This window comes from Taeniopygia guttata, chromosome 2, assembly GCF_048771995.1.
Source record: "Taeniopygia guttata chromosome 2, bTaeGut7.mat, whole genome shotgun sequence".
Lineage (NCBI taxonomy): Eukaryota > Metazoa > Chordata > Aves > Passeriformes > Estrildidae > Taeniopygia > Taeniopygia guttata.
The window spans coordinates 23,696,109-23,724,006 of record NC_133026.1 but is presented as its reverse complement, the minus strand read 5'-3'; the positions used below and the strand labels follow the sequence as shown (position 1 = coordinate 23,724,006).

Sequence of the window (27,898 nt, the reverse complement as noted above, 5' to 3'; positions counted from 1 at the left end):
ATTGAAGTCTTGCAAAATAACTTCAGGATTTTACTACTTATTAATGTTATATGGAAAAATCATTTTTCTTGGGCTTCTTGCCTGGTTAAATGGCCTGGGTAGAGTTATCCTCCACCCTCTCTGTCTCTGACTCAGAAATGAAGTCAGAAAATGAGAGAAAAAAAGAATGAGGATTTTAGGAATATCACTTAAACTCTCCATTGCAAACTTTTAAAGATTCAGTCTTGGCCCATATACCAACATATTCATAAGAGTATTAAGCTGTGGCTAGTTTTTCTGATTCAAATAGGAGAGTCAAAACCTTCATTTTACCATTTGCAATAAGAGTGAAACAGGTCAAAAAATGAATGCAGAACTTTATTACATGCTCAAAACTTTATTTTTCCTCTCATTTAATTTGAAGCATTTTGACAGATATGAAATATTGCCATATACGAACTCCACCAATTTAATTTTATTTTTTCCTGTAATGGTGTATGAACTTTTTTGAATCTCCAAATTCACACAGTAAATTAAATTTTCTACTTATATGTAAATGCAAATATTACATTAATACTACAAAACTAGTATTTTTTTCTTATGGAAATGAATCTGATTTGAACCAGAGTTCAATAGAACCAGGACTTCTGTTTTTCTTGCCAGATAGGGTCAGTCTGACATTCTCAGTCTTATATCTGGAAGATTGTCAAAAACTGTAGAGGTCAGGAATCTGCCAAGTCTGTATGTACCATGTTATTTCATCGCAAACAATATGACTTCTACATGCTTCAGTGTACAAGCATGATTTGGAAGACTGTTCTCAAAGTTCTTTGCCATAAAGCCACAGCAAGCAGCCCTGATGGTGGCTCCATGGGTTAACATTGCAATACTCTCTGCATGATCTGTGTTGTCTTTCGGATTCTTCTCATGGGCTGCAAAAAGCCCATGTTACTGTGACCTTGGTAGCAGTGAAATGTAAAATTTTGCAAACTCCGTGGAGTATATCCAAAAGATTGAATAAATGTAATAGCAATTTTACTGGGACATGGTCCTTGGGTAATCACCAATCTGTATTTCCACTGGTGTTGGTAGAATAAGTGTATGAGAATGCAGCTAAAACTTTTTGAGTGATAGATGTGGGTTTGATATTAAAACAACCTTTTCATTTTGCTGTCCTAGTGGGTACTTTTGGCTTCTTTTCCTACTCTCTTGCATTCTCTTTTAAAGATCTTAAAACCCTGTCATTTTTAAGAAACATACTGAGACTTCTGTGGGCATTTTTATATCCCAGGGACTTCACTGGAATGGGTTTCATAGTAAAACACTATACAGCATCACAGAACATACCAGAATCCTGTTTATGTCAAGGAGAAATTGGACAGTCTGAGTTTGCTTGAATTTTGTAGGCTGTCACAGTGAGGGTGCTTTAAGCCTGGGTAAGTACAGGAGAAAAGTGAGCTCTGTATGAATGGTCCAGTCTGTATGTTACAGGTTACTACGTGTTTTAAATGGATGGCACCTCAGTTTAAATCACCCTTAATCTAAAACAAGACAAATGCAAGCCAAGTATTTATTTAAGAATTAGATTAGAAATACACAGAAGTGTGTAAAGGACTTGGAAACCAAAAAAAAAAAAAAAAAAAAATACATCTCTGTCTAGACACACCTAGAGTAAATTTGAACATTTCTCTCATCTTGGCTGATTCAGCTAAACAAATGACACTGTTCAGCTCTTTTCCTCCCACAGTCTGAAGTTTGTATAAAGTCATAGCTATTTTAAAACGGCACATTTTAATTTTGGTACAGATTTATAGGCTTCTGCAGAGATGGACACATAGAGTTTGTATCCTAAAATCCCTGAGTTAGATTCCCAAGGATCCTATTCTATTTACAGATCAGGAGTAAACTGCTCAGTACTCAGGTATATGTGTTACGTACACAGAAACTCTTCTGCTTTGTGTGTCTTTTCTGTCCATGTGTGCTGCTGATGACAGCACCCCCACAATAAAGCATTACTTCAAAAATTCCATGTATGACAGATCCAGTTTTTAAATTTCCTATTTAGTTAAGCAGTTTGCAGTGACTTCTGGACATTTGGATGGAGTGTAATGGAAGAGTAATGGATGTAATGAAAGAGTAGACGTATTTGTCACAGTACCTGTTTTCTTTGTGATTTAAAAGTTCTGGTGCATGGATAGTAAAAACCAGTAGGGGAAATTGTAAACTATGCTATGGCTTGCTACCTTATCAGAGAGCCCTTCAGAGATACAGCTGGCAGGATTGACAGGGGCCTGTGGGCATGGGGACATAATTTGTTTTTTTTAAAGGTTTAGATAAAGATTTGAATTACTTATAAAAGTACAATACTTTGAGACTGATCATTTTCCAGGCTAACAGGAAAGGGCTTTGTACCTTCTACAAGGTGAACACTTCATTAAAGAGAAAGGCAAAAATGGGAGTAGCATGCACTTCTGTCTCGATCCATGAAACTCTTGCTCCAAAGCAGGAAGCCGTGACCAATGTTTTAGGGAAGAAGAGAATGTCTTCTTGCTTCAATTAGGTAATACTTAATCCAGATGAATGAGGGTGAAAGGGGAAAAAGACTGGAATCCCAGATTCAGATCTGGGTGAAAGGCTCTATAAAAGAAAACTCAGATTACCAATCATGGATTTCCTTCTGAGTAGTCAGTCTTGAGAAAACATGTCAAAATATTTTGGTGCTTCGTTCTTATTTTATCTATACCTGCCCAGTTTTCAAAACCACGCTCCTGTATGATTTCAATGCTGCACTGACTAGGAGGTTGGTAGGTGTGCATGGGGGACTCAAGAGTCAGGCTATCTATGTAACAATCCCAGCTGGGCACATTTAACTGTAATAATAAACAATCAACTGAGTTTGTCTCCCTTTGGAGTAAATACAGAGCTAAAAATCATCAGAAGAGACTATTAGTTTTGTAGCCTCTGTTACATTCGCATCCTAGTCATACACTAGAGGGTGGCCATGTGACTGCAAGTTTACAGGCACTAATTCAAACCCAAAACTGGACAGACAGTCCTCTCCCAAAACCCTTTTCCACCTGCCAAAATCAAAAGTAAAACAGTATTATCTCAGTGCAACAAGCTTCATCTATCCAGGAGGAAATTAATTCCATTCACATGGGTTTCTTACTGAGACTGTTCATGCACAAGCTCCATGGTGTTTTAATCAGCCTGCTTTTGGTAAAATCATCAGTCCCAGAAATTCATAAGCCGCAAGATTGGCATAAATCATATGAGGCTATTATTTATTAATTTTTAAATATTAAATCATGTTTTTAGCAGTTGTCTCATTTTTCAGTCTACTCTGTCAACTCCTAATATATGTGAGACAGTTACTACGTTGCAAACTGTGCTTGAAAATTGTAATAGCAGATAAGAGATGTGTGGCTCTACTGAAATACCTATGGTGGGCCAAGTTCCCTGGTGGGCACAAATAGCAGACAGGGGGAAACAAGCTATTGGCATATAAGTCATCTCTCAGTGGTATAAATTTGTCCAATTAGAGGAGTTACATCAGTGTGTGTGGAAAAAGCATGAGCTTGGGACTTCGTTGTTGTAGATAATGTATGAGATATGTAATGATATCAAAACTCTGATGATATGAACACTGGATTGAGGACCAACAGGCTGCTTAGAATCATAAGACATCAGGTTTTAAAAAACTAGCAGTACACTTACTCATTTTTAGCTACAATGTCTTAGGGTATTGAGTAATTCTAGATCGTCTAAAGCACTGAAATATAGCAAATCTTTATTCCCCTTTCCAAACAAGCCATAAGTTATTAGTACAGTTTGAAGTGCAATCATCAGATCCATTGCATGTACTTTCCTGGGTCATCTACAGAACCAGGTGGTGGAATGGGTCTGTGGAAGCAGACCATAAGAGTAGTGTGGCCAGCAGGACTGGGGAAGTGATCGTCCCTCTCTACTCTCTACTCAGCACTGGTGAGATGACACCTTGAGTGCTGTGTTTTGTTCTGGGTCCCTCAATTCAAAAAGGACACTGAAGTGCTGGAGGGTGTCCAGAGAAAGGGACATGCAGCTGGTGAAGAGTCTAGAAAACATGTCCCATGAGAAGCAGCTGAGGGAACTGGGCTTGTTGTGGAGAAAATGAGACTCAGGGGAGGACCCCACTGCTCTCTACAGCTCCTGAAGGGAGATTGTAGTGAGGTGGGGGCCAGTCTTGTCTGCCGCGTCTCAAGTGAAAGAACAAGAGGAAATGGCAGTAGGCTGAGCCAGGGAGGGTTCAGATTAGGTATTAGAAAAAAAAGTTCAGTCCAGGAGTGGTCAGACATTGGAATAAGTTGTCCAGGGAGATAGTGGAGTCACTGTCTCTGCAAGAGATGGATGCGGCACTTGGGCTTGTGGCTCAGGGGTGATTATGGTGGTGCTGGATTGGTGGTTGGACTGGATGATCTTCAAGGTCTCCTCCAACCCCAGTGTTCCTGTGATGCTGAGAAGGAGGACCCACTCAGAATGTGCCCCTCACTTCAACCTCTACCTGACTCATGAGCAAAGAGCAGAAGAGTCAGATCTGCAGTAGAAGTTTCAGTTAATGCTTTGTGTGGGATGAAGATGATCAAGTGGTTGCAGGAAGAAATAGCCAAGTGTAACAAGAACACCTTTTTTTAAGTTGTCTCCAAAACCTGAAGCTGGATAGGGAAGTTGGAACTTCTGCCACTGAGTGAAAAGACTAACTGTTTAGCGGGATCATGTTGTAAAGTTTTGGCTTCACTGAAATCCTTGTTGAAATTAACCTTGACTTCAAAGGGGATTGTAACCTCTTCAGAAACAATTCAGTGGGACAGGGTTGCACAAAGAGTGGCAAAGCTATTCTATATTAATGTGCACAGTACAGCACTTGAAGCAATCGCTGTAGAAGAGTGCTGCAAACTGGCAAGGCAGGAGAGGATGTTGTATAGTGGTGTCCCCAGCTTCCATGCCTTGCACTTCCTTCAGTGATGCTGTACAAGCTTTCAGCTGCCTCATATGTGATATAAACTCAGGACTGTGAGACTTTTGTTCAAAATAAGGGTTGCAATATGTGGGAGCTATGAAGAACTGTCAGCTGGGAGTTGAGGCTAAGGGTGGAATTCACTCTTCTGGGCTTCATGAGGCTGCATGGCACTAGCAAAAGAGTGTGTAAAAGTTAAATTTGCCCAAATTTAAGATATTCTAGGAGAATGATTATTGTTACCTGTCTGCTAAAATACTACACACACAAGCACATGCACAAAAAGGTATCTACAAAGGAAGCCAAGCCATGAGTGTGTGAACTACTTACTGTATGCATGTCCTTATCCAGAGAAAGATGTGGAACTCCTGTTTGTTACCAGGGGCAACAAAGTGATCCCTTGTAACAGAGCCTGCAGTTCCCTGGTGCTTTGAATGGGACAGGCAGCTTTTCTCTTGGGAGAGATCTGCTGTTGTTTCTTGCTTGAGTCTATCCTAACTTGCATCAGTTTGATCATGCACTCATTTGGTCTGAATTAGCTGTTCTGTAGGTGCTAATCTCACACAGATACAGTCTTTTAAGCTTGCACTTTCGAAAAAAAGAAAAAAATTAGATACACGTCTGCAAGTATGTTCAGCAGAGAGCCACAGGTTCTCAATGGCCTGTGTGTTCTTCATCTGGAGATTGAAGTAAAGAAAGTGGGGGAAGTGGGGGAAAATTGTTCACAGAAATGCTGCTATTGCAGAGAATTGCTTGGAAATTTAAAAATACTGTGTCCTCTACTCCTGACATAGCCTTGGTTAGTCATTCCTTATGATGAGTTGTTTTGCTGTTGGATGGTCTTGAGAATAATCAGTCTGTAAATTTGCAAATGCATGCCCAAGGGGGGTGGGTTGTTTATGTGTGCTAAATGATCCTCACTTCAAATTAAATAACAGTATGTCATTACTTAAATTTTTATTTCCATTAATAATATGCAATTATACAAACCTTTAGGAAAGCAGAAACATTTGTTTAAAGCCTGTAATCAACAGGTATCATATACTGAAACATTATCAGCAAAATACTTTGCAATTGAATATAGAGCTTGATTTTATAAGTATAGGATGTATTCCTGCCGCAGCCCAAGTGCATCAGTGATATGACTGCAGATACCTGGGTTTGGATGGGAGCAGAACAGAGAGACTACATGTTTATATAAGCCACCATAAACAGAACTGTCTCAAACTGAAATTAGTTTATAAACTTAGCCTTATTTCTATAGGAAAGGATTGTATTCCTTGTCCTTTTAAAATTATCTTTATTTGCACACCCTTGTGAATCTTCAACAGACTGGTATTGTAACTTCTTGCTTTGTGTATGGATAATGCAGATGAAATCCTGGGCACACTGAACGTGAGAAAGAAAGACAGCTCTGACTGATAGTAGTGAAGACTTCAGTTTTATTTTACCTTTCTGCACATACAAGAACAGTACCAAGAACACAGTCTGAATAGAGGCTCTGAAGATAATAAGGAGCCTCTAAAATATGAATACTGATGTGCAGTGAATTGTGAGGCATATTTCTATGACACGGTATAGTTTCAGATGCATCTTAATTCCTTGTCAGTTAGTTCCCTGTGCTTCAGCATTTCTGATCATTTAGTCCTCACTGTTTTAAGTGGACACAGTAGCTATGCAGCAGTAGGAATATTTGGCTTTGCCTACTAGATCCTGTATTCTTCCATATGGAAAATTTCTACTTCTTTTCAGTTCTTAGCTTAACTTTTCCTTCTCATGCTGTGTTCTCTTATTTTCAACACATTTCTGAATTTTTTTCAAAAGCAGAGAAAAGATCTGTAAAATATGTTTTCAGTCTTCTTTAGGTTGGAAAGAAGAGGGAACTAGAGAGAGCAGCAGAGGAATCTGTTAACAAAATTAAAAATAGGATGTATAAGTGGATGTTGGGAGGGAAGGTATAATAAAACCAAAACAGTAGAGCCATGGCAAAAAGCAACTGAGTAAGTACAGTCATGAATGCTGCTTATAAGTTAGGTTTTCCATATAAACTGCCAAACATTTTAAATGTGGTTTAAGAGAGAACTGGTCTCTTTATCATGCAGTAATTTATACACAGACCTTGCAATCACATTATCTGGTGTTTTCCAGTGAACCTTAAACCAACATATCTAGTGGACCAAGAGCTCCAAAGTGTAATCATTCACTTGTCTGCTTGCTTACAGTTAGATCTTGGTAGCAAAAAGAACTAAAATAACAACTTTTTTTTTTCTGTTTTGTCTTTTGTTCTAACAAGCAATGGTTGCAGCTCAGAACTGTAAAAGCTACACAGCTTAATTTGCAACCTTTGAACCAAAGTACTGTATGAATCTGGCCCGAGTTTTGTTTCTGCCATTTTTGGAAATTATCTTGTTTTGTTACAAGAATGATTTAAGATGCAAGTACCGTAAAAGTTCATCACAGTCCAGACCAACTGTACTGGGAGAAGGCTTGTTCCTTAGAAAGATCTTGTCAGCATTCAAAATTCTGTGCTTTGCACTTTTTATACTTTATTCTTCTGCATTCATGTGCATAGGGGTGTGTGGGAGGCTGGTTATTTTTCCAAACTAGACTTAATAAACTGGGATTTTTTTCTTCCTCCCCATATAAGTGGCAGCCTATTAGGAGGATCTTCTTCAAGTATTTTTAAAGTTGAATGGACACAAGCCACAGTTTAACTTAGTGACCTTAGTGATCTGATGGAACAACAATGACATTCTGCTTCACGCTTAAGGAAACTTAACATAAAAGGAAGCAGAAAACTGCACTTGTTTGTGTTATTCCAGTTTTTTGGATAACGAGGATTGTTTCTGTTTAACCTGACATCCAAGGCAGAACTTGCATTACCTTTAGGCAAAGAAAAAACACACCTTAATAGAGAGAAGGGCAAACAGTCAGAATAATGCTATAAATATTGATTAAGAAATAAATGTGTTTCCAAGACAGCATCACCTCATTAAAAGTAAAATACCATGTTGGTTTTTAGCTGACATTTTCCCTCAAGCCTTTTCTAGTTGATATCTGTTTGTCTGCAGTTGGGGTGATTGATAGCCGTTAGTCAAATCCAGTAACTGTATGGGTTTGTGGTTGGGGATGGGTGGTAAGTGCCAGGCCATTCACTTGTGGTTTTGCTTCTAATTTCCAGCCATGCCAGACTTTCGGTCAGAGGAATAGATCTGTTGGTAAGGGAAACCGTTGATAAACCATAGAAACCAGAAACTGCCACTACCCATGACAAAAAACCAGAAGGGAACCCTGGAGCAGTACTACAAAGCCCCACAGAAATGGTGCTAGCTGACCAAGTTTAATTTGACTATTTGGTTCAGTTGTGGGGTCACATCAGGCAAGGCAGTGGCCAAGGGACCGGGACTGGGGCCAGGTGGCTCTGGGCTGGCAGCCAGTGGCTGCACACAGCCCAGATAGCACCTCATGAGAGGTCTTCTCCTGGAGAGCTTCCCATAGCTTCTTCATTGCAGGTGGCACAACACTAGTCTGAAATCCCCCTGAACACATAGTCCTTAAAAATATATGCATTCCTTAGAGGTGCAGTATTCCAGTCTGTGACAATCTGAATTAGTCTTGCCAGAGGTCAGAGGAAAAGAGCTTGTGGTTAAGAGAAAGACCACAACATGTCAGTCGTGATGTAGGTATTTATAAGTCCTTTGTATTACCATTGTAGCATTTGCAGTGGATATTTGGAAATGTGCTGGCAGCCGAAACATCTGGATCTGAGCTGTGCTGTGTACAGCTGCTGTCCAGTTACTGTGAAGGTGTACCACTTTTGTGTCCTCTAGAGCATCTCAAAGACAAGTTCATACCTGTGATAAGCCAGGGTTGTCTGAGGGCTGCTTTGGTGGGATCCCCAGCTGCAGATTGGTTTTAGCAGTCACTCCACTAGCCAGAGAACAGGAGAGAAGTGGAGCAATGTCATCCGTGCCCCTTGCTCTCTAGCCTGAAGAGGGATAGCCAGCTGTACACTGCCCAAAGACTTTCTGTTTGAAAGGGTCTCCTGGCTCTTGCACACAGAATCCCTCTGCAGGAACTTGGCTGGGAGAGTCTTTGCTTTTTGCCTAGAGTTTGGCTGGGGGAACCTCTGTGTACTTTTGTTTGACTCGTAATACAACTAAACATTGTTTGTATTTACTTTTCTCTTTCATAGGAAAATGGCTACAAAACGGTATTTAAATTCCTGGGATCCTTTCCTGGACACTGGTGCACTCTGGAGAAGAGGGAAAAAGTCTAAGACCTTAACTGTCATTCCATGTTGCTGAGCTCCCAAGTGTGGCAGTTTTTTTTCCCAAATTGAGTGTCTAGTCAGACATTTTGATCCAGCAGCTTTTACTGAATTTTCTGTGTTTGATTGTCCAGAAAAGTCTAATAATTAGTTACCATTGGTCAGTCATAAAGACAATATGTACTAGTTGAGAAGTATATAGGATTAATCTGCCTCATATTTGAGTTTTTCAGCAGCTTCAGACTAGGACTTCTCAATATGTATTGGTCAACAAGGCTGTTAAATGTTCTTTATATCTAATAAAACCCCATAAATGTGCATGAGAGAAGTGGAAAGCAGACCTAAAGGAGCACACAATCTCTGGAGTTTAAAATCAGCTAAGGATAAGGATAGCAGAGCAAAACATAACAGCTTTCTGAGACGTACTATTTTGTACCAAGTAAATAAGTGGCTGTGAGAGAAGACCTCAAAATGTCAATGAGAAAGCAAGTTTGATATTTAGATTTCTGAAAACAATTTCTCCAAGGAAATCACAGTACCCAAAGGCAGCTCCCCATTGCCTCTGTGGAAAAGCTTACCTATACTGCAGGGTTGAGGCCACTGCAGAGAACTTGCCAGTCTGTGTGTTGCAGATGTCAAAGACATAGATAGAGCCCTAACTTGGTGAGGAAGGGAAGTGGCCACAGCCTCTCCTGCATGTATGTGCCCCCTGCCACAGAGCAGCACGTGTTACCCACGTGTAGCTGGAGCTGCCTTTACCATCAGGATTGGCAGGATACAGCTCACCCTAAGTCACAGCAATTCCTGTCCCTTCTTCCTTTGAAGCCATAGTTTGCCTTGTGATATGAAAGCACGTGTTGTTGCCTTGCTTCTGATTTTTGTTTGCACACAGCCTGTGGCACTGCCATTACATTTGCTTGCTTGCTCTGCCTGACCTGCTGGCCCTGTACAAATGGGTCCATGTGAGACACAGCCACCATGGTGTGCGGACTGCTAAAGGCAGAGCCAGGATTTGACAAGCTCTTGGTGTCAGCATGTGACCTGCCTGGCTGTTCTCTTGTGCTTGTGGCATGCCTCATTTTGCAGTCTTTTAGGAACTGTCTGTCTGGCTTGGTCAAACCATGTGTTTCTGGTCTTCTTCCAGAAACTCATACATAATCTGCTCTGCTTTCCTTTTATAGATGCACTGAATGAATTTTGTCCAGATGCAACTCTTAAGACAAACTCTGAGAAAGTATTTCTTCTTTTACTTAAATATTCTCCATATTCGTAGCTTCTCTCCTAACATACCAAAGTTTGCCAGTAGTAAGTGCTTTTGGAATATAGACATTTGTCAAATATGAATTTCATCCAAGGAATTACTTCATTTCCACTCATTTATTCAACTGAGCCGGAGTAAATTGGCATGAAGATTCAGTTACTATTGATTTTCACTGAGTCTGAATCAGTTACCTAAAGGTACATGACTCAATAAGCTATATCATCCAGAATTTCACCAACTACAGTGAATTATCGGATCTTTCTTATTAGATTATGTCCATGAAACGGGTTTTATGATTGTGTCAGTACACCATACACACTGTTCTACACAATTTAATAATTTTTTAAGTGCTCTTTATATCCAAATAATTTGGGAGCAAGCTTTCAGCATCTAAAGAAGTATACATAGCAGGAGATCTTTGTGTAATGTTTCTATCTGTAGCTATTAAATTAAGTCTGTTTGGCAGTGATGAATCATACTTTGCTGCTGTAAGAATGAAGGTACTCAGTTAAACCTAGATCTCATCAGACCATTAGCAGTGAGAGAGTACATGTACAGAGTGAGAACTGTATTCTAGGTGGGTGTCCTACCCACTCAATCACAGAAACAGAATTGCTTGCTTCCCTCCTGCCTTGGAATAATTTTCCCATTCCTGTGAAGTAATTACAAAAGGAGAGGTAGGTGTTGCTCATCTAGATCTTTTAAGAGTTTGATTTTGAGGGCATTTTGCTGGAAAGTGCAAGCAGAGTTTAAAGAAGGCCTAGACTTTTTAGCAAACTCTGTATTTTTGACAAACATACCAGCCACAACTGTATGAAAAGCAAGGCATAAGATGGCTTACCAGGGGAGGAGGCTTTTACTTGACTATTCACTTGCTCCAGAAGAGGATTAAGGTTTTTTCTTTAATTCTGAACAAATTAGGTTTGTATTTTTTCAGAAATGACAGCCATCTCCATCTGGATCTCGAGGAACTCCTTGTAGTGGACATAAAGGTGGTGAACACTGTGGTAAAATGGGGAGAAAAGAGTTCAGTCTATGGGGTGATTCAAGAAGCTACATGTGCTCAGTATTTCAGAGACTGAGGGCATGTTCATTTTGTAAAGACAGAGTTGTGTGCTCTTCCCATCAAAAGGATGTCAAAAACCAATAGAGCTGTGCCACAGACAGCACAAAAGGCTTATGGTTCAGTAATGGCAAAGCAGAGATAATAGCATAAAAATTGTTGCAAAAAAAAAATTTGGGAAGTCTGGTAACACACAAATCTAAAGTACAAAATGTGCTACAGGTGCATAGGGGAGGGTGGCATCTGAGCAATGTTATCACCTGGAAGTTAGGTTTTCATTTTTCTCTTTAATATAAACATTAACTTACAATTTCTTTTGGTCAGGATTCAAGTGGGAAAAAAGATTTTATGTGAAATGACTAAAATCTGAACAGGATAAATAACCGGAGAGTTCCTAATAGGTGAAGTCAGATTACTATGCACTGTCATGGGCCAGTGAATGTAAATCTCACAGCTCCTCTGGCCTGAGTAGAGTGTATTGCATGGGACATAGTATTGCTCAGGGCAAAGTTGTATCTAGTTTAACTGGCCTTGAAAACTGTATCAGTTCCTTGCAGGGTTGCTGTACATAACTTTCTACCTTAAATATTTATCTCAAGCTTTTCTCCAGGTGTTTATTAATTCAATATAAGCCAGCACAGCTGCTAAAAAGTTATTTTCTTCACACTATCCTTCTAATTCACTTTCATGTCTTTTAACACTCAGACTCAGCAGCTGGGGAAAAGGGTTGAAATTGAAATTTAACCTCTGCTCACATAACAGTTTGCCACTTAGTACTGAAATGTTTTCCCTGCCTTTCTTGTCTGAAGGTTTATAATCCATTTACAGAATTTTTTTCTGACCAAGGGTGTTTTATTGCAGCTGAGGGTGATGAGACATCTTAGTTGTGGGTGGGCACAGTTCTGATGTTTCAGGTTTATCTGAAAACTTAGAGAGGCTTAGAGCAACAGGTGCCATTAACACATAGTATGGGGGCAAATGAAGTGATCACATATCAAACCACACAGGAGCAGCTGAAGCCCAGATGGAGAGAAAACCCAAGGATTCTGTCTCTTAGCCTTTAATGTTTTTCCACAAGGGGAAAAAAAATTCACTTTTCTGTAGACTTTATTCTGTATAGAGAATTTCATGTTCTAGATTGTAAGAACAATAGAGAATTCTCTATTTCCCTCCAAACATGTAAATTTGCCATCTCCTGAAGCTCCCATTTCTGAAGTTTCAGAGTGTCCATGTGCAAACTCCATTACCTCATTGTCACTCTGTAACTGTACTACTGCAGCTGACAGAAAAGATTGACTTACAGATTTTTTTCTGATGCTTTTATAGTCAGATACGTGCTTTTTTACCTTACTCTTCCCAGTTCTAGAGTCTGTTGGTGGGGTTTTTCTCAAGGTTAGACTACTAATTTAGTCACGTAGATGTACCATTTTCTGTATTGCTCATAATGGTGAAAATAAATCATCATTTAGGACATTATCCTTTCACATAATTTTGTATTAAGTATTTAGAGTATAAGCTCTTTTATCCATTGAGTAAACTTCCGTCTGTGAAGCTCATTGCTTAACATTACTAAGATGGAGATAAAGCCTAAGAGAAACTGGGAACACATACTTGGATGTTAATTTACTCATATCCTTGGGGAGATCAGATGAACCAGTATGTAGACTGGTGTATATGTTCGTAACTTTCTTTTCCCTTTGACAAGGAAGAATCACAGGTAGGTAAGAGTCAGTTTCCTTTGGACAATAGTTATGTGTACATACTCTTTCACCTGATACAAGAATGATAACAAGGTTAGACATTTGGTTTAAAATAATTTATTCCAAGAGAAGTCAACCTAATGGCACAAAACCTTTTAGGCTAAAGCTGTGCCATGAAAGCAGTCTGAATGAAAATATATCCAGTTTGTGGAACATTATTGAATTTTAATTAGAGGTCCTCAGACTTTAAAACCTGTTCTATATCCATCCCTTTGACTGAAACTAGTCCAGCATTAGAGGCACTCTTGAGCAAAGCCCATTTTAAAAGGGGTTTTTACACCAGTAAATATGGTAAATGTCAATGGATGAGCTTTCTTGAAGTCATCTTGATACTGCAAGAAAAATTGTGGAACTACAAAAAAATTAATTAATTCTGTATTTCTGAAAACTGTGATTTGGAAAGATTTTCACAGTGAAATTTCATACAGGATAAAGGAGTGGATACTTCATGTAGAAGACTGCTTTCATTTCATTTACATAATTGATAAAGACTAGGAACAGACTGAAACTCATCTTGCTTGCCTTAAAGGTTGGTCTTTTGCTGTGATATAGATGTTCTAAAACTATTTCTTTAAAGTACAGCATTAAAGAGCATCTTCCTTCTGGCTAAAATGTGTCATTTTGGAGTGCTGTCTGCCAGATTTTTAAGTGAGGAGTAAATTATGAGTTAAATTAAACAAGGGGTGAAAAACAGCTCTGACATGCTCTGGAGGGGGGATATAGATCTGTTCAAGGAAAATATGGGCAAATTTGTTCACAGGCATGAGGTTCTCTGCACAAACACACACACACGCTGCCTGCACAGTGTCCTGCGCACTGATTTGCACCATTGCTTGTTTGAATGAACAGGAGAGTGAGGAACCCTCTTGGCTCCTGCTCTTTAACATAGGACAGCCTTTCTCTGATCCATGCCTCAATTACTGCCTTCAAACCTCACAATGGAGTTGCACAAGAAGGGTAAAGCCATATGACAGTTGTAAGGCATTCATGTTTAAAATGGGGATATGAAATAATATGATATGAAAGAGAAGAGAATGCATCAAACTAAATAAGTGATTGTGGGAAGATCATGACTACATTGTATGTGTCATATCAGTATTTTTTTCAGGCAGCTTTCAAAAGGCAGAAACCTGCAGTTCAGTTATGTCATTAAATCTCAAGCTGCTGATGGACAAGTAGATGTAATTTAACTGTGCACGATGATGAAATGGGTATTTGATACACAGGCAGTTCAATTATTGCTGGTAGAACTGTCAGTACAAATCAAAGGAATGCTTCTCTTTCCACACTGAGCAGAGACCACACTTTTTCCCCCTTCCATTTTTCCAAGGTCAGTTGTGTATGTATTTACAGAATTTGCTTCAAACGTTGGCGCAGTTTTCAAGGTGCCACTATTATATCATGCTTCCTGAGCTGAGATAACAACCCTTAAAGCCCTAATGAAATAAACCTACAAATCTTGCAGGGAAACAAATGTCTGCAGATAAGAGAGCTGTGACGTGCGTGATGAGAGAGTTAGTGAAGGACACTCAACACATCAAGGCTCTTCTATTTCAAAAAATAATGTTCAGTGATGAGTTCTGAAGCAGTTCTGCCCAGGAACAGATGAGATCTGCCTATGTTACAGCATATTATGGTCAAAGATCGTATCTACTCTTATCTTACTTTTTGCAACCTTATATGTGTGGGTATGTATATATGTATACACATATATATAATCTATATATACTTCTCTTGAAGCATGATTTTTTTTCCTTAGTAAAGGTTGGAAAAATAGATCTCAATTGGCTTGAACCTGGGGTCATTGATGTCTGTGGTAAAGCTCCCTTTTATGTCAATGGTGGGGGACAAGTCCCATCATTCTGTTCCAAGGCCACCTGGACTGTGCTTACCTGAAAGGTATCAAACAAATTTTAAGCACCCAGAAAAAGATTTCCTTTGCCAGCTCTTAAGGAAACTTTGAATATGGTTATATTTTCTCTTACTTACAGAGATCATTATGTATATTGGATAAACTTCACTCTACACAGTAGGCTGGCCCTGCTTTGGTTATAAAGGTGTACACAGTGCCTCTGTTTGGTTTGCATTTTACTAACATTTTCCTTTCAGTTATGCATGCAAAAGGAACATCTCAAGTTGGGTCCTTCCTTGCTGGCTTGTATCTGCACCCAGCTCTGAATGCTCTTTGCTCCTTCAAGAAAGAGACCCATACGTTTCTTATGAACTAGACCAGATGTGCATTTGTGGGGGGTTAGAATATTATCTTTATTTCTACAATTAATTTGCTTCATTTTGAATAGCAATAGGGAGCAAATTCAACACACTACAGAACTGGAAGTTTGCAGAACCACTTCTTTTTTTATCTGCTTCTGTTTACTGGGTGACATGAGAAACTCCAGGGAAAATAATAATTGTTGTAAGTTTTGATGCATTAGATCTGGTTCTAATAATAGTTCAGTACTGACATAGCCCCATCTTAGAGTTCTTATTCATGACTGTGATACTATCATACTTGAAGAACGATAGATTTTTGAATGAAAGAAATTGGGCTTTTAAAGACTAAAATGAGAAACTCAAGATGGCTGATCTGCTTTCTGTCAGATTTTAGCTGAAGAGTAGTTCCTCAGTTGTAATGTTTATCTATGCCATCTTTCTTTTTACATATTGGAGGAGAGAAGGTAAGTTTTGTACAAGTTTTGAGCAATTTATGATCAGGTATAATAACCTCTACATGAAGTAGTTTCTTTCTATGCAGTGTCTGTCACCCACCCACACAGAGATACTATTGAAGGGAAAGGAGAGAGAGAAGTAGAAGAAAATGTTAGGTTTAAAATGAGAACTCTGAATTACACAACAGCTGAGCAAGTCACTTTTGACTGGAAGTGGGTAACTGTCCAGAGTGTGAAATCTTGTCAGCATGCCATGTTTTCGGAGTAAAGTTTTATATTGCACCTTATTCATCTTACAGACCATAAAGGCCAATTATGTTCATTTTTAGAAGGTGATACTTTCTTCATCTTTAAAAGTGATACTTTCTTTTTTGCTTTACTTTCTCTTTTCATACCTGTAGTACAGACTTTGGCAGGCAGTTTGTCAAAGAGAAACAGTGGTAGCAACAAGAGTGGCTAGGAATCAACTCAGAAATAATCCCTCTAAATAAAGCTCTCCAGAGGACAGTCCAGATCATGTTATTTCTAGTCATCTCATAATTTCAGTTTTAGGTCATGTATGGTTTTAATTCTTAAAATTAAAATATTTTCATCATAACAAGTAACTAAGAATCTGACAAAATTACTTACTAGCGATTCACATTTTGTAATATGAAAAGAAAAAACCCAGCCCATCCTTTTAATATATCTCTGACTATATAGTTTGGCAGGTTTCCCATGACATGATGCAGGATTCCTTGGCAAATGTTACTTGGCTTTAGCTTTTTTAGATTCTTCACCATCACTTAAATGCTCTTACACACATGGACATACAAACTCCTTAGACCTAACTTCTACAACACTATCAGATTCTAAAATTTCTTGTGCAGATTCCATGTACCCTTTTTATAGCATTTTTCTTTACATTTTTTCTTCATTATGTCAAATAATCATGGACTTTCAACACCTCCCTCATTTTATGTAATGCCCTTCAAAGCTGCAGTTACATATTCTGAATTCACTGCTCTTCTTCCCAAAACAACTTCTCAGCATCTTCTCAAACCAGAGTGTCTAAGCCCTGCTTGCCCAAATATTAAGTTGTATGCTTTCCACCCATGATGTTTTTCTCATTTTAGGGAGTTCTTGTAGGACATCCCTGAGTACACATGGATCACCAATACACAGTTTTTTTCACTAAGAATATTATATATATTCAAGTTAGTAATTAAGAGATTATCCTTATCATTTTTCTGTGAGAACAAGGAAGGGGATGAAATTCCTCTTTTCTGTTGTCACAATGAGCAAATGGACTAGCAGAAAGAATCTAGGTAGTTATTTTGTATGTTACTTCTTACATATCTGGAAAGATACTAGACTTGTCTAGCTTTGGAAGCATTTGTATTGGCACTTCCAGAATTGTCATGAGAGCTCAGTAATATGTTTTGGTTAGAAAGTGAATTTCTTACCTTTTTTTTCACTCATCAATGCATTCTTTCTTCACATTACCTTTCTTCCATGTGTCCATTTTACCAATGTCAGAAATGGAAAGATAGTTTCCTGTCAGAATGTCACTAATGAGTTAAAAATGTCCGTCACTGTCAAGAAACCTGCAGAAGTATTTTCCTGTGCTGCAATAGAAACAGGAAAAGCTTTTTCCTTGTGTCTCCATTATAGTTTGACTAGAACAGTGCTTATCAGGATCTTTAATTCCAATCTTTATGAAAATTCTAACATTCCATATGAAAAGCTTTAGATTTTCTTTGCTTTATAGACCAAAGGCTGAAATTAAAATCTAGAAGTAATGTGGCCAATTTACAGCCAAAACTCATTTGTCTCTTGTGTGTCATTGTATTGTCATTTTATACAATACTTTAAAAATTGCTTTGGCATGTCTGTAGAGTTGCACCAGGGAAAATTCTTTCATGGAGACTTGCTTAGGAAATGTTTATATCTCAATTTTTATTGAGAAGTACAGACATAAAACACGTCTATAAAATAAAGTATTCAACTTTTCAGACACTAATATCCACTTCAGATAGAAAGAGTATTCAGTGAAGCTGAAACTTGGCATGAGCATGAGCAAAAGCTGAGCTAAGTCATGAACAAGAGAAAAACAGTCTAAAGTTGGTAAATGGTTAAATCTACTTTGTTCAGCTATATATAAGCATGAGAGCCTTTTGGCCAGAAAACTAATGGTGCAAGCCCTTTTAAACTATAAGCAGATGGTAATATTTCAGGATTTGTAGGTTTTCCATTGCAACCTTGCATTGTGATATGTATTTTTATTTCTCTACTATCACAGAATCACAGAATGGTTGAGATTGGAAGGACCTCTGGGTATCATCTGGTCCAAGCCCAGGAAGGGTCACCTAGAACTGGTTGCCCAGGACCATGTCCAGATGGCTTTTGAATGTCACCGAGGTGGGAGGGTCCACAACCTCTTCAAGCCAGTGCTTGGTGACCCCCACAGTAAAAAAAAATGTGTCTTTATGTTCAGAGAGTGTTCCTGTGCTTCTGCTTTCACAATGCAGACTCATAACAAATACCCATTTAATTGTGCAGCTGCACATTTTGTACCTCAGGAACTGACATACTTGCTTATTGGCTCAGGAGGGGTTTATTTTAGCAGGACAGCGTAAGCAATACAATGCCTCCATCATATCTGCCTATCTATAGGCTAAGGGCATTCTGATCCTACAGCAGACACTAAAAGGCTCTTCCTCCATACAGTGGGCATCATTTCAGAAGCAGTGGGTAATGGCCTAGCTCCAAAGCCAGGAGGAGGAGTAGCCAAACACTTGCATATTCCCTGTAACTTTTTGTTTGTTCTGTTGCCCTGGAAAATCAAAGAAGCAACAACCAACAAACATGGGAGCCATCTGAGACCCCTTGAGCAAACAGGGAAATTAAATGTCATGAGTGCACTCCAAATCTTCTTGTCCCATCTTCCCTACTTGGTGTACGTTCAGTAACAACAATGGTGTTGGAGCCTTCGGAGCATGGATTTTGTAGCAAGCAAAGTCAGGGATGTCTGAGAGGATTGAGGAACCACACAAAAGGCAAGTACATCCCCATGGATAGTTCTTTCATCCGTGGGAATGTCCCTCTTTCCTGAGATACTTGTACTCACAGATTTTAGGTGTTTTTTGAAGCCAGAGAGCAGACACACATCCCCTGCCACAGGACACAAACCCAGGTCCATGCCTTTTCTGAAGAAAAAAGAAGGAATTCTACAAAATCAGGCTCCAGAGTTTAATCAGTCTTACACAGATTATGATCTCAGAGAGAAGAACATATGCTCAAGAAAGGACTTCTGGATCAAGCTTGCATAAATAAACCTCAGGGAGTGAGTGGGTGTATGAGTCAAGTGAAAGATACGAAGAACAAAGGTGAAATTTTACTTTTCTGTGGCTGCTGAGTCTTCTCAGTTCAAAGGTGGTGGGAGAGATGATGTCCACCTTTAGAAATCTTTAAAAGTCTTGACGTGAAAGTTTTAATGTGACTTGCAGAGCTGTCAAGTCAATACAGAAGAGTAACTAGTGCCAAAATGTGAAATGAGAGCTTCATGCAGCTGCTGATTAGGTGACTCTGTTTCCCCAATCACCCATCCAATATTCCAATTGAACCTGAAGCCAAAAATCATGAGGTAAATTTCATTATACTAGTGATGCTTAACATAGAGTTGGCATCCTGTTGTAGTTATGATGGTGGGATGGATAGGAGGCTGAAAGATGAACTAATAACACCTCATTTTGAGTAAATATCAAAGTATGTTGGAAGGTCACCTTGTGTTGTATAATTATACTTTCAAAAGAATTTAAATTCTTGCTTCAGCCCTTAGTGAATTTGAGACAGCAGCAATGATGGGAAAAACCTTCCTTAAAAATCCCAAGAATTGTACTTGTTCTGGCATGATACTGCCTAAGGTGATTTGTGAACAAGGCTGCTATTGCCAGACTTTCATATTAATGCAAGATTCAGCATACATTTTAAAACATTAAATCAGCTTTCCATTTGCATAGATATGATTGTTTGAATGTGTAGATTTTGTTAGTTTAAAGGGCCCCAATAATCTAATGCTGGAGCCAAAATAAAATATTCAAAGTAACTGTATGTTAATAATTTCAAGCAGGAGTTCCAAAAAAAATGCCTTAGGTTGCAGTATTTCTTGACTTTAGAAAATACAGGGTGTGTCTGCTGCCACAAGCAATGCTAGGATTGTAGCTATTGAATGTTCTGAAAATCAGGCTCAAAGCTTAGGGCAGAAGTAGATGTTCCTGTCTGAGTGGGTTAAGCTTTGAGGTTTTGTAGAAGCCTGTATTGCTGTATACCTTAAAGCTCAAAAAAACCCAGAAATCACAAATATGAGTTGCAATAGTCTTGTCAAAGTGGCTACAGTCAGTAAATATCATGTGTATCTGGGAAGCAAAACATCCCATTATTTATGATTTATTCACAATCAAAATAAATAAAGCCCTTTATGGACAAGTAACAGGCTACCACATTTTGCCTCATCAGCTCAAATCTCATGTCAGATGGTTTCAAATCAGATTTGATTAAATAGTTCTCTCAGTGTTCCTGCACAAAGCAGTTTGGAGTATAAGTTGATATGACATGACCTGAATGGCAGCACACAAGAAGGAGGCAAAATGCATGTTTAGTTCACCAAAGAACAGCATGTCTGCCAGTTCACTGCTTTTTCTTGGTGGCCCAGATTTCTGCAGAGATTGTTATGTCTAACTAAGAAATGTCACAGTGCTCTGTGTCCACTTACTGTATTTGGAATGGACCCACAAGACACGCAGTGACATGGAGCTCTGCTGCCTTTGTGAGAGTGTCAGGATGGAAAGTGCCACTTCTCAGTATTAACTCATGGTTAGCAAAAGGAGATCCAGATCCTACATCTGCTCCTGCATATGGGCAATGAGAGGGGAAGGACCGCAACTGACTGCTCCTTATTCTCCAGTCTAGATGGGAGAGATCTTCTCCAGCAGTGAAATGATGCCTTTGGCTGTCACAGGTGTCAAGGTCTTGTATCAGACAGAAGAGGAGTATGTGGAGAAGCAGGAGAATGGGTGTTCATAAGCAAAGGCTGCCAGTGAAAGCAGGGGGTTATGCACTGTCTGTCAAATCACTGTGTCTCAACTGAACAGTTCTAGAAACTGTAACCATGAGTTTACAACATACTCTGTACTTAGAGAGCCGAGATCCAGAAGAGAGGGCAGCCTAGCTATCAGTCAACCCAAGTTATTATCTCAGTTTGCAGTGTGTGTGGGTTGTGTTTCTTCAGTAATCTACCCTTTGTTGAACCAAAATGGTACATGACATCTGTGGCCTGATCTTCACAGATCCCTCATTCTTGTCTGGATCCTTACCATCAGTAAAATGTAAAATATCTTGGAAGTTTCAACATGAAATTGCACTGTTGTTCAACACAAAGCTAGCAATACAGCCATATTGCCATAAAAATCAGAATTTAATATTTTACATTGGCATTGTGGGGTGATAGCATCTTATACATGATGAGTGAAAATATTTTAAATGCACTTTGAAAAGAAAAAGTGTGTCTGAAAGTATTTTTAGTCACTGATTTATTTTCTTGAAAGCTTTGGACATTCAGCCTAACAATTTGTTTTTTTCCTGAATGTATCTTTATTTATGCAGCAGAAGTTTTCCTCTACTTCAAGGTAAATTCTGTACTGTTTCACACCCCATTGTTTACAGACCTTCATGAATCCATTGTCATTTATTTGACCTCTTAAGCTTAGGAGCACATTTCCAATATACAGTATGCAGGAAATTTAATTTTCAATTTATATTAATAATAATTAATCTCTAATGTTATTATGTTTTAATGAATTGCATGACATTCATTCTGGTTTTGTCTCTCTTAGCAGCTATTTTAGTGTTCTTTATATTGAAAACTGTTTTGTTAATGATAGAATTCATAGGACAGTGTTAGTTGAGGGAAAACTACTATGTCATTCATGCAAAAGGGCACAATTAGATTTTCAAAAGTAGTGTATTGAAAAGTGTGTGTCATCTGTCCCCTTTTGTTACCAGTTTTAGTAGAAACTTGAAAGGTTCACTTGCGGACTGGATAAAGCATGGAAGCAGAAGATAAGAAGTCTCAAAAACCCCCACATTTTCACCCTACATTGGCAACTGTCAATGACATAAAAAATTTACATTATTTAAAGCAAGTCACATCCTAAAAACATTTTTTTTATTTTTTCAGACCACTCTTCCGTGGAAATTCAGATGTTGATCAACTAGGAAAAATCTTTGAGTAAGTAATAACTAATTGGCTTACGTCAGTATCTGTTTAACATTGAAACGCTATGAGATTTCTTTGCTGTGTTTTTATGCAATAATGTGACTAGAACGAAGTATTCCTAGAACACATTTCCTAGTGCTATGGTATGCAACATGATATTTCCATGTATTCTGTGTCAGAGTGGAATGAGGAAGCAACATGGAATATAGGTCTGCAAAACTGATAGCCATCATCAGGAACTTATGATATTTCTGGGTTTGGGCTTTTTAAGTCTCTTAAACATACTGTGCATGTACATATATATTCATAAACAGTTAAGTCCAAGAGATTTTCTTCATGTAAACAAACACAGAGGCTTTTTTTTTTGTTTTGTTTTATTTCTTTATGCATTGCAGAAAACAACATTAGGGTACATTAAAAGCTGAAATCTCTAAGATTATTACCAATAGCATCTTTGCAGAAAAGACTTTCAAACATCCAAAAATAAGTTAGCTTTTAAAATATATTGTGTAGCCTGTTTACAGTCCATATTTTGGTCTGGAAAGTAGCTGTGAGAACTGAGGGAATATCAGTATTTTAACATGAGCTTTCTCAGCGATGATTTTACTTTATTTTAAAACCATTTTACAGTTTTACGAGTTTGTGTTCTTCAGATACATCAAATACATTAAGGAGGCAGGTAGACTCTAAACTCTCTGAGGTGGAATATTTCTCATCCAGAATTAAGTTATTGATATTACCAATATGATAATTTCATAGGATTATTTTACTTTTTCTCATAAAAGCTCTTCAGACTAAGGAACATTTGTGTATTTTTAAGAGGCATGTAAATTTAAGATCTGATGTACATATCGTGTAGTTAGGAAATCAAAGCCACACAAAACTGGTACCAATCCAGAGAACAAATGCCTGGTTGCCTCTGCACTTCTGTCTTCCCTTTCTGTATGGAGGGGCTGCAGGGCGAAATAAGAAGTAGATAGCACAGAGAGAGAGTGAGAAGTATATTCCTAAATGTTCTTCTCTTGAAGATATTCCAAAGAGAAGATAGTAAAATTTCTAAGAAAAGCTTAACTGAACAAATAATGAATTTTTCTGTTTAACCATTTTTCCAGTTCTCAAATCATAACAGATCTGTTTCTAACATTTTCATTATTTAATGTGGGGTTTCTAAATTGCAGGCCTTGATTTCACAGAGTTGACTTCCCTTTCCTGCATACTGTACCATGAGTATGTGACTCACTTGTGTGGTTAATTTGTCATGCGCTAAATAGCTCTTCCTGCCCAATACAGAAAAATCAGTCCTTAAAGTTGACTTTTTTCTCCTGCCAAAACTACTACTTTAGTCCTATAATATTCTGCTTTATTAAATGAAGACAGCTTTGATACATACAACATATTTCACAATCAAAAAAGACATAGCTGTGATTTCTTTCATTTGTGACATTTAAGGGGAAAATGAAAATTAACTCGGCTAGGATTAAATGCATGGCTGCTAGTGGCAGCCTCCAACAGGGATCTTTCCATCCCTAGGGGCTAAGATTACCTGTGCAGAAAAGAATTCACTAAGAAAAGAAAATGCTGTGCTAAATTTAGAAGAAATTCCTTATTGCACATCTACTTAAAGAGAAAGTTTGGGTTTGCTTCTTGTGTACAGTTCTTCGTAAACAGTTGAGAGGTTTCTGTCTTGAATTCTGAGAGGTTGTGCCAAATAGTGTTTATTTTGTGTCTTCACAGCTGGAGAACCCCCTACAGTTAGGCCTAGCTCTTCTTGTAGGAGGGTTGTTTCTTTGTACACTAGTGACTCATTCTAGAAATCAGTTTGGACAGAAGGAAGTTTCAGGATTTTCATGCAGTCTGGACTGATGCATTCTTTCAGATACTCAGGCTGTGGTCTGCCTTTGCTTTACATGTGCATCGTGATTTGTGTCCGTAAAATTCCGCTGTGTATGAGGGTAAATCCCTCATACACGGCTCAAAACATTTTCTTGCTTTTCCGGGACACTACCAGCTTGTGGCACATCCTGACAGATTTCAGGCTGAACTGCAATGGTGTGAACAGGCTTGTCTCCCATTGTGATCAATGGGAGTGGAAAGTACTCAGCATTTCTCAAGACCAGGCCTGAACCTTTGGCAGGAGGTGAAACTTACCCAAGCTACTCCCAAACTTAGTCACTGAAATGGTGATGCTACCAGACCATTAAAGTGGGAGCAGCTCCTCATACATTCATTATTAAGGGATTTTGAGTACTACATGTGTGTAACTAAAAATGTCTCTCCTTTGCACTCTGTCTTGTCCAGCCCACCTCTCTCTGACAGGCTGCCTCCTGGTTTCTTGTCCTTAGCTTTGCCTGTGTCTGTGCTTATTCTGCCCCATTCCTGCTCTGCTGTGCAGTAGTTGAAAACAGTGGGACTAACCAAATACATTTGAATGATAGGCTAAATGTCATTGTTATTTAAAATACTTAACTCTCCCATCTTCGATGCTATTTGTATTATATTTAACATGGGGCCAGATCCTGAAATATCTAATCAAAAGGCTTTAACTGCTGTGGCCAAGGAAGCTGCCCCATGGGCACATGGCACCTGATAAATGGCAAATGTGGTTTCTCATACAGATTCAGCTTAGCGTTTCCCAAGAGCGGTGATATGTCCAGATGCAGTAGGGTTTAATTGTCCTGAGATTGTAATTGCTTTGCCCTTCCAGTCATGCTGTTATTTTGAGGAGATATTAATTTTCAGAGGTATTTTAGGTAAGCCAAATTACAATGTAAAATCCACATAGGTAAAGGTGGGGTAATTCCATTACATTCACTGAGGTAACCTATGATTTACCTCCATGTGGTTGGCCCACGGCCTCACCCAGTCTTGTGACAAACTCCGTGAGAAAAAAGGTCAATGCTGCTCCCTAGTGGCACTGGCCTTTGTGCAAGCCCAAGTATTCAGTGACATTGTTTTTCTTATCTTTCTTGTCCTACCTTGTCAGTATTTCCATTGAAAATCTCAATTTTACAGGTTATAAAAATATGTTTTCCCTGAAACCAAACAAGTACTGTATGATCTTTTCCAGAATTTCCATCAGAAACTGGTTTTGAACCCCAAAAATATTAACAGAAGACTAAAATGTAAAATGTATGAGACATAATTCATTGTTGGTGATTTACCTGCTATTTAATTTTTTTGAGTTTTAGAACTCAGCATGATTATTTAATAAGCATAAATATCTGCTATAATTTAAAGAATAAAGAAATAAAATACTTAAAGACATTAAAATATTCTGTTAAAGAGTAAAGAAAAACTAAAATACAATTGAAAGCAAAACCACAAAGGCACTCAAGTGCCTTTCCACTTCTAAATAGAGACTTTAAAACCTGTATTGTGAAGCAAATAAATTGTTTAAATTTGGGCAACAATTACTGCACAGAGCTTTGAAGCATTATGAAACATCCCTTTTATTGCCTTACCCTCATCTTGACCCACAGTCTTCTCTCAGTCCCCATTCTTGTGAAAAAAGATCCTTGCATGCAATTCCCCTTTGAAACTTACTGCTTTTAATCATCTGGAGTGACATACGTTGCACCATCCAGTCAAGAGCTAAGCAACTTTTTTCTAAAGCACTCAGCTTTTTTTCAATAAAAAGACTCAGAAAATTGAGACTTAGGCCAGAAAATTGTGGTACCCACAAAATTATTTCTACCAAGCGCATTGAGGGCCTATGTTTATCAGCTTCCGTTCACAGAGATTATTGCACTACTGTACAATTAAACATCTATGCTCATTTAAACAAAAATACTTACAAAATGCGCCTCAGTGTAACCAGTATGAAAGGTAAACTGCATAAATGTTCAGAGCTAACATTATGTTTTCCATTTCACAGTGTAATTGGACTCCCAGAAGAAGAGGACTGGCCTAATGATGTTGCCCTTCCAAGAAGTGCTTTTACTTCCAGACCCGCACAACCTATTGAAAAATTTGTACCAGATATTGATGAAGTAGGCAAAGACTTGCTTCTTGTGAGTTTCTATTTGTTGTTCCCTACCTCACATGACTGATGGCTCCCACTGTGCATGCAACTTGCCAAGAAAAAATGAAGTTTCCATTTAATGGAGTTAGTAAAAAAAAAGTTAAAAATCAGTAAGAGAGTTTGTGTTAATCTGTGAAACAACAGCACAAAGACACTGCCTTTGGCTCTAGGGGTGTCAGAGCTGAGAATAGCTCAAGATTAGGAAACTAGGTCAGGGACGTATCTGTTTGACCTGTCATTAGACCTTATGATTAGATCCTCATTACTGACCACTGCAGTGCACTGGGGCAGCCACCCTTACAGTATTGGCCTGATATGAGTACAAACATGGATCTACCATTTTCGTGCTATAGTGGATCCAGTATAAAGCAGGAAGTAGACTTAGTGACAGATTGCATCTGCTAGCTTTCTATTGAATGCTGAAAACTTTACACTTGCAATTCACCAATGATTGCCTCTTGCAAATGGCAAGGCTGAACAGAAGCAAAAGAATTGGGCTGGTACAGCTATTTCCATCATTGTTATAGATACATTAGAAATCCCAGTCCTGAAATTCAATCTTAAATGGAATATAGGGAATGACCTTGCATCAGTTTGCTTCATGCTGTGTTTATTGAAATCTAGTTAGATTTGTTCTCAAGAAGTCTTCTAAGGATCTTGATTCATGTGAGCTAGGTAGAGTGCAATTCTTGAAAGACTTGATGCATCTCTTCAGGAGCTGCTGTCTCTGGCCAAGGTTGTCTCAACAGCAGATGGTCCTGCAGTGTCCTCATGACAGCAGCAGAAAGCCGGACTACATCTGGACATGTGAAATGACAAGGGACAAACACTGCTATGAGAAAAATCTGCTGTGCTTGCAGACAGCCTGGAAATGGAAGCTAGACATGGGACAAGAATTAGATTCTAAGAACAAGAAGGAATAATAAATATATATGTATATATGGCTGGGAGCTCAGTGAGTGTAAGGCATGATGGGAGGGAGGGAGGGAGGGAGGGAGAAAGAAGATGAATATCTGTGCCTAGAAATTGAGGTAGAAAAGAAACCTATTCCTGCTAGGCAAAGAGATGATAACTGGGAGCCACAGATGAAAGGGGAGAGTACAACTGGAAGTCACTGAATTAAATTTCAGGAGTTAAATTATAGGAATTCTGATACAAGAAAAGAAAATAGGACTAGAAATGGGTTAGACAAGAGCAGTGGGAAAAATAATACATGGAGGTGAATGCCATAAAGAACAAGTTATAAATGCAAGACTGGGGTAGAGATTTCAATGCTGGCTGGACAAAGGCTGGGATACAGATCAGAAAGGAGGGCCATCAAAGTGCAACTAGGAAGATGAGAGAGAAACTGAACACACAACATGAACAGATGAAGGCTGTCCTATGCATGTGAATTCAAGAAAACCTGTATTCTGGTATTTCATAAACTGTGAATACTTGAATTTTCTAGTGTGTAATTTTTGAGGTGGCCATACTCTTACACTGTGACCCCACTGCTTGTTTTAATATGGATGGTCATTGTGCGCCTCCTTCTGAGACCCTGTTGTGTCTCATCCTGATCATAAACTGAATGTGGTATGCACTAATGTATGTATGCAATGATAGCACTGTTAACTGTACATTGTA

General features: G+C 38.6%; 1 protein-coding gene across 3 annotated transcripts in view; it reads left to right on the top strand.

Moving 5' to 3' along the window:
• Nucleotides 1-27,898, top strand: part of CDK6 (cyclin dependent kinase 6) — a 140,622-nt gene that overhangs the window by 99,118 nt on the left and 13,606 nt on the right. For all 3 annotated transcript variants that reach the window (XM_030266961.4, XM_030266962.4, XM_030266963.4), the window contains exons 6-7: nucleotides 22,213-22,263; nucleotides 26,126-26,261. In XM_030266961.4, coding sequence (XP_030122821.4) covers nucleotides 22,213-22,263; nucleotides 26,126-26,261 — 187 coding nt within the window. The remainder of the gene's footprint in view (nucleotides 1-22,212; nucleotides 22,264-26,125; nucleotides 26,262-27,898) is intronic.